A 6,767-nucleotide genomic window follows, 5' to 3' on the forward strand; every position below is an offset into this window, starting at 1 on the left:
TAACAAAATATTTAAATGATTAGAAAATGCAACAGTATTAAACCGAAAGAATAGTGAAGTAAGAGGTGGCCAAGCATCTTAGTGTGCTGAAAGTTACAGCAAATACTCAGTAGACACTGTCACATTGAACTCTCAGGTTTGTACATTCATTTACTTAGGTACTGGGGATTGAACTCAGGACCTTGCACTTGCCAGGCAGGCATGGAACCACTGAGCTAAATCCCCAGCCCAAACTATCAGTTTCTTAAAAACAGCCTTCTGCCTCTTAACTAATCTCATCATTTGTTACTCTTAAGGGGAAAGGAAGTATTCCTTGTGATGAAAAAATGTTGAAGTTGAGTGATTCCTTCATTTTTCACTTTAGTTTTTCCCTAAATTCAAGAAAAATACACTTACTATAATTTTTTTAAAAAGGAAGCTCTGGGGCTGGGGATTTAGCTCAGTGGTGCCGCACCTGCCTCACAAGTACAAGATCCTGAGTTTGATTTCTGGTACCAGAATGAATGAATTGAGAAGTTCCATTAATAATGTAGTCTGCTGTTGTGGAAGAAAGGAGATCGTGTTTTCATATACAAAATTTCAAAGTCAGAATTACTCTATTGAAATATTATGTTGCAGAAAGGTGACCCACATTTTATTATTTCATATTTTTATTCTCCAGGTGGCCTACCTTATCCAGCAAAATGTTATCCCACCTTTTTGCAACTTGTTGACTGTAAAAGATGCACAAGTTGTGCAAGTAGTACTAGATGGACTAAGTAATATATTAAAAATGGCTGAAGATGAGGCAGAAACCATAGCCAATCTTATAGAAGAATGTGGAGGTAAGTCACTAGCTATTATGCAACATTTTAATATTCTTTTTTAGTAACTACATTTATTTTCTGACAACTACAGCAGTTCTGTATTTTTCTGTCTTTGACAATCAAGTAATAGAATAATATATTCTAAATATAGTTTTGCCCAGTCACTTGCATGTGCTTAGGTAACTGGATTGCTGCCATATATGGAACAGGTACTGTGGTGAGGCACTAGGAGACAGTGGTAAAGAAAACAGTCCTTTCCCTCAAGGCATGTAGTTTAGTCTTGAAATTAAATATGAACTGATTTAATGTGCTGATTGCCCTAATAGAAATGTACAACAAAATGAGATACCTAATCCATCCTGGAAGAAGCAGAAAATGACATCTGAGCTGGATTTTGAGATGAATAAGGATTATTAAAGTAAAAAGGGATGAAAGGTGTTCCAGGCAGAGAGAACACCATGAGCAAAGTCTGAGGTGAGATATAGCATTCAGCAAATTATAAAAGTAGTTCAGTGTTGCTGAATCATAAAGTATGGGGTAGAAACTGCTAAGAGATGAAGCTGGAGAAGCAGCCAATAACCAGACCCCCTGAAGTCTTACAAGCTTTGTAGCACAGCACATACTTCATTCTGTACGGTAGTAGTTAACAAGTCTGTCTACCAGAGCCAACCAGAGTATAACACATAATAATTTTCAACTCTTAATGTTAATATATAGGCAAAATATGGAAGTCCCAAATGTGGCTATTTAAGAGAATATAAATGTTATCCACCAATATAAGTATAAAAGTAAAGGTATTTCTGACAGAATTCACAAAGCAAATGAAGAGAGAGGTAGCTAAAAGAGTAGAACTTGAATCAACTAATAAGTAGGGGAGTCAGGAGACCTGAAAATCAATCTAACAAGGAATAGGTATTCATAAAGTTACTGAAGTAAGAAATGGAACAACAAAAAGTGATGTATCACTGTCAAGTTAGGAACAAGAGATGGGGAATAGCATTAGGGAATTAATTAAGGACTATAGTATATATTAGCAAAATAACAGATCTAGTTATTTTTTATTGCTAGATTTTTTTACTATTTTATTTATTTTGATTACTAAAATATTTTTGTATATTAACATAAAAATACAAGTCTTTAATCGCTGCCTACCTCACTAAAAGTAAGACCAAGGGGGAAAATTTATTTTATATAAATAAACACACACACATACACACGCGGTAAACTCCTTAGTGGATTCTGCCATAAGAGTATGACAAGCCATGGGAGGATTTCATCTAGGGTAGTTATATGTTGAGATAGGTCCACAGGTATCTGGGGAATTGGGTCTTTGGAACAAAAGGCAGGGAGACCAACAGTCTCCCACTGTCTCCCAGTATATAATGGTCTGCCCACAATAAATGAAGGTAGTAATATTAGAGACAAAGAGAAGTTTTTGAGATTTGATTGAAGGAAAAGGAAAAAGGCTTTCTCAGATTTCAAGTTATTGCTGGTTGTCAACAAGTAAGAACCATAGGTCAGTTTAAATGAAGTTAGCAAATAATTGAGTTTTGAATACAGTTTTAGAAATTTGTGTTATAAACTTGTGGAATTATATACACATTTGGATTTTGTGCTTGTGATGGTCTGAAAAAAAATAAAGCTACAGATTATAAGTCCTTCTGTGTCATAAATTTTTTTAATGAAGAATCATCGTAAGGGGAGTATTTAGAATAAGAAATGAGTCCCTTGCTTGCATTCCTCATCGATAGAAGATATCTCATGAAGAAACGCTTTATTTCAGAGTTCTAAAAATTATTCCTATAAAGTAGAACAAGACTCAGGTTGTATATTAAGTATGTAGGGTCTTTTTAGTGCTTCTGTGTACAATTTATTAAACTCCTCAGTGTTCACAGGAAAAATTGCCTTTTCTCCTGAAATACTGTGGTTGATCTTGATCATTTTTTTAATACACTTAGCACATATCTTGGGCATCATATTTATTAATTGCCAGTATCTTCAGTTTCTGTTTCATACTTATTCACCAGAAAAATTTGGAAATGCTAGAACTTAAGGGAAGTTTTGTTTTTTTAACAAAACAATTTCACATATCTTTATAAATATTGGTTGCATATGATTATGCTTAATAGATACTTGTCCCATGACACATTTATATGTTGTAGATACTCAGAAAATCTTTTTTGGACAAATACACTTTGGTATTAAATCTTTGTATATTTATGATTTACCTATAGAATAGATTCCCCAAAATTCTAATCCAACAGTTGTGCAAGGCAGAAATTAGATTATCTGTTCCAAGATTATTATAATTTGTCACTGCACTTTTTAAACATTACCATTATTTCACTCCATAAAATTTCTTTCAGGACTGGAGAAGATTGAACAACTTCAAAATCATGAAAATGAAGACATCTACAAATTGGCCTATGAGATCATTGATCAGTTCTTCTCTTCAGATGATGTATTTAATATTTTTGTAGTTTTCTTAGTTTTATGTATAAGTTTGGATAAATTCTTTTGCTAGTTTATATACCTACATGTATTTTTTGTGGAAAATCAAATTAGATATGTGTCGTCTCTGCTACGAACAGTCACTTTCCAAACCAATGTCACTTACTTTGGTAATATAAATATTTCAGTATGTTAAAATCCTTTAAGAATGTTTTAGCTTTAATAACAAATGTTAAGGAATTTTTTTTTTTAGCTGGATGAGTCAGGCTTATTTTTACTTGAGTTCTTTATAGTTCTCATGTTTTTAGATTGATACTAGCATATCATTTATAAATTTAAAAAACAGTGATACAGCATATCCTGTAAATCCTTTATGACAGTAATTAGTCCACATTTGCATGTTACCATAATATTTTTATTTGGTGATCAAAACAAATATAAAGACTATATAAATGAAAGTAATAAAAAAGATAAGGCACTGTATATTATGAGGTAAAATATACAAAATATCTTTAGATTGTTACAGTATATGTCATTGAAATTAAAGAATTACTTTTAATATTATCTTTTTGGAAAAATCTAAAATCTCCTGCTCCTTAAAACATAATGTGCTGTAGATTTGTGATTTTGTGAAGTTTTGGGGAAAATGAGATATAAATTAGTAGAGCTATAATTTTACTATTTTAAGTCCTTACACCATTTGTTTCTACTTACTGTTAAAAGATTAACCAGAGGATAATGGCATAGCTTAGTGGTAGAATATTTGCCTAGTATGTACAAGGCCCCAGATTCAGTCCCCAGAACAAACAGAAAAAAGATTAGCTTAAGATTGCACTTACTTTTCTAGTTATCAGGAAAACTGTTGTGGGATATGGGATCATCTGCACTTTATTACTGCTACTTCATTCTTTGAAATCCTTTATCTTGTCTATTCTCTTAATTCTCTTTAGTTGTCTCTAAGAAAAAGACTTAAAATATTTCAGCTTTCTAAAGGATTATGGTGCATTGTTGACATCATCTAGAGCTTTCTTAAAGGGTAATGAGATTACTATAATGCTATTTATGTACACATTAAAGTTAATCCTCACATTCTTCTCTTTTTCCCTAGATTGATGAAGATCCTAGCATTGTTCCAGAGGCAATTCAAGGTGGAACATTTGGTTTCAATTCATCTGCCAATGTACCAACAGAAGGGTTCCAGTTTTAGAAAGATGTTGTGGAAGTTAGGTACAATGCAGCACTGAGACATATATATATATATGTGTGTGTGTGTGTATATGTGTGTGTGTATATATATATATATATACACACATATATATAAAAAGGTTTGATCCATCCAGCTTGGCTCATGGGATCTGCTGCTGCATTAAATCGGGAAAGAAAATGTGAAGATTTCATTTGGAATCACCGAAAATGCCCGAATGAGGTCAAGATGGCGAGTGGGTGCGAGTGAGAATGAGTGGCAAATGTAATGAAAACTTTACATGGATGCTTATTTAGGTTGTTCAAAGTAAAAAGGGCTACAGGTCACAGATCTCCAGTGCCTGAGAAGGAACATTGACTTACTCTATATCAATTGAGGGGAAAGTGAAGTACTGTCATCTTTAAGCCTTGTAAGCATAAAAGAAAACAGAATGCCCATATAAGTCAAGGAAATGAGCCCAGGCCTTGCTATGAAGCAGTGTGTGAATGGACGATGTTGAATGAATGTCTGGCTCAGTGAGAGAGCCAGGTTCATCTTTCAAATCTAGGGCTCTTCACTCATGAAGCAGACTCCCTAGTCCTGGAGTGACTGTGTACGAGAGAGTGTTTGTGGTGCTGTATGTGAACGCATGCAAGCTTGATTCGCCTGCAGGGGCTGATAACAAACCTAGTAAATCATCAAAATGAGATCACAGGTGTTAATGTACACTGGACATGAAAAAAAAAAAAAAGACCGGTTTAGCAGCAGACATTGGTTTACTCTGCAGCCTGTGTTTTCTATTTTCCCTCTCCTTCCCTACCCCACTCCCTTTTCTTTTCTTCAGTTTTTATTTACTTTACCTAGTATGGCTTTTTTAGTTGTTTCTCAAGTCAGAAAACTTCAGGAAGGTTTCCCTGTGCATTTGCACCAGATGAATGTTTGATGCTATGAAAAGCTTTCCATATCATCAAAACTAATTTGTGTAGATTTTTGCATGAAAAAAATCATAAATTTCCCTCAAAATAGACTGTGTTGCAGTACACAAGTTGCCATAATAGTATAAAACAATAAAATGTGCTTAAAAGGCCATCCTTTTCATTTTCAGAGTTAACATAAAGATCTTTGCATGAGATAAATCTACAGCATAGTTCATTTTTAGATTTTGTTGAATCCTGTAACGAAGAAGAAAAAGTTTCAGTTGTGATAGAATACCGTGCTGTGTTTAAATGTTACTTGTTTTCAAACTTTGTTTTCTATGAAAATGATATGGAAACTTCTAAAATGGAATTTGGTGCATATGTACTGCTGAATAAAGACCGGTGAAGAGGTTTGAGTACATGTACAAATCAAGTAATGGTTTGAACAACTTTAATAATATGCCTAATCTGTTCAGTTGTTTTAGAATCTTTTTATCTTAGATGTAGGCAGCCATGAACAATCTATTTTGAGCCACTTTAGGGAGAAAACTTTGTATTTTTAAAACTTGCATAAAAGTTATGCAAGTGTTTTTTATAAATTGGAATAATGCCTCAGTTTTGAGGTTATGCACACTAAATTAAATGTGACATAAATTAATTTGTAAAAATAAAAACTCTTTATAAGGTGGCTCATTGTAGGAAATCCTGTGCCTTCCCCTTTGAGCACAAGTGTTGCATGAACAACAGTTTGCTATAAGAAACATACCGGATTAGCCACCATTAGCATCTATATCTACTTTGTGTTTAAAAATCAACTGGTAATTCTGAAACACTGTAGAATGGATAAAAATTATTTTGTGATCATAACTCTTTGTTGAACTAGAGTATTTTTGCAGCATTCCTTGTCATCAAAAACATGGTTAAAGTTTAAAACTAGAAGCAGCAGAAAACTAGCTTGTAAATTTATCCAAGTAGAGTGCAGGCTAGGCTGTCTTGGGGAAATAAACATTAAAACTTAAAGCAATGTTTTACATGGGGTGTGTGTGTGATGTGTGGATTTTTTTAAGTTACTTTTAAGTTAGAGGATAACTCAATGGCTTCTGTTAACTTATTTTTTCTTAAGCTTTTACCTAGAACCAACATAACAATTTCATAAGGTCTGTAATTTCAGTATAGATACATAAGTATTTCAGCTTACTGAAACGAATTGGTTGACACCATCTCTACTTGTGCGTTCTTCCTGTTCCAGCCAAGGTTTTAGCCTCCACTGTCCGGCCAATCAGCGGAAGAGAGACAACGAGCCATATGTTAAATATCAGTGTAATTTCAACGTATGGCTCCAAGTAACAGATTGTGTACAAAGCAAGGTTTAGAGAAGGCTTTAATCACTGAAAAGTCCATTTTTGCCTA

The 6,767-nt window shown here is 33.6% G+C and overlaps 1 protein-coding gene across 3 annotated transcripts in view; it reads left to right on the forward strand.

The window, feature by feature from the left end:
* The window catches only part of Kpna4 (karyopherin subunit alpha 4), a 29,807-nt gene extending 23,426 nt beyond the window's left edge, over positions 1 to 6,381 (forward strand). For 2 of the 3 annotated variants that reach the window (XM_010623179.2, XM_010623177.2), the window contains exons 14-16: positions 662 to 824; positions 3,173 to 3,267; positions 4,366 to 6,381. In XM_010623179.2, the coding sequence (XP_010621481.1) occupies positions 662 to 824; positions 3,173 to 3,267; positions 4,366 to 4,464 (357 nt within the window). In that variant the 3' untranslated portion in view covers positions 4,465 to 6,381. The remainder of the gene's footprint in view (positions 1 to 661; positions 825 to 3,172; positions 3,268 to 4,365) is intronic. The other variant, XM_033759452.1, reaches the window with a different exon arrangement.
* The last annotated feature ends 386 nt before the right edge of the window (positions 6,382 to 6,767 follow it).

This window comes from Fukomys damarensis, unplaced genomic scaffold, assembly GCF_012274545.1.
Source record: "Fukomys damarensis isolate Sample0158 unplaced genomic scaffold, DMR_v1.0_HiC HiC_scaffold_37, whole genome shotgun sequence".
Lineage (NCBI taxonomy): Eukaryota > Metazoa > Chordata > Mammalia > Rodentia > Bathyergidae > Fukomys > Fukomys damarensis.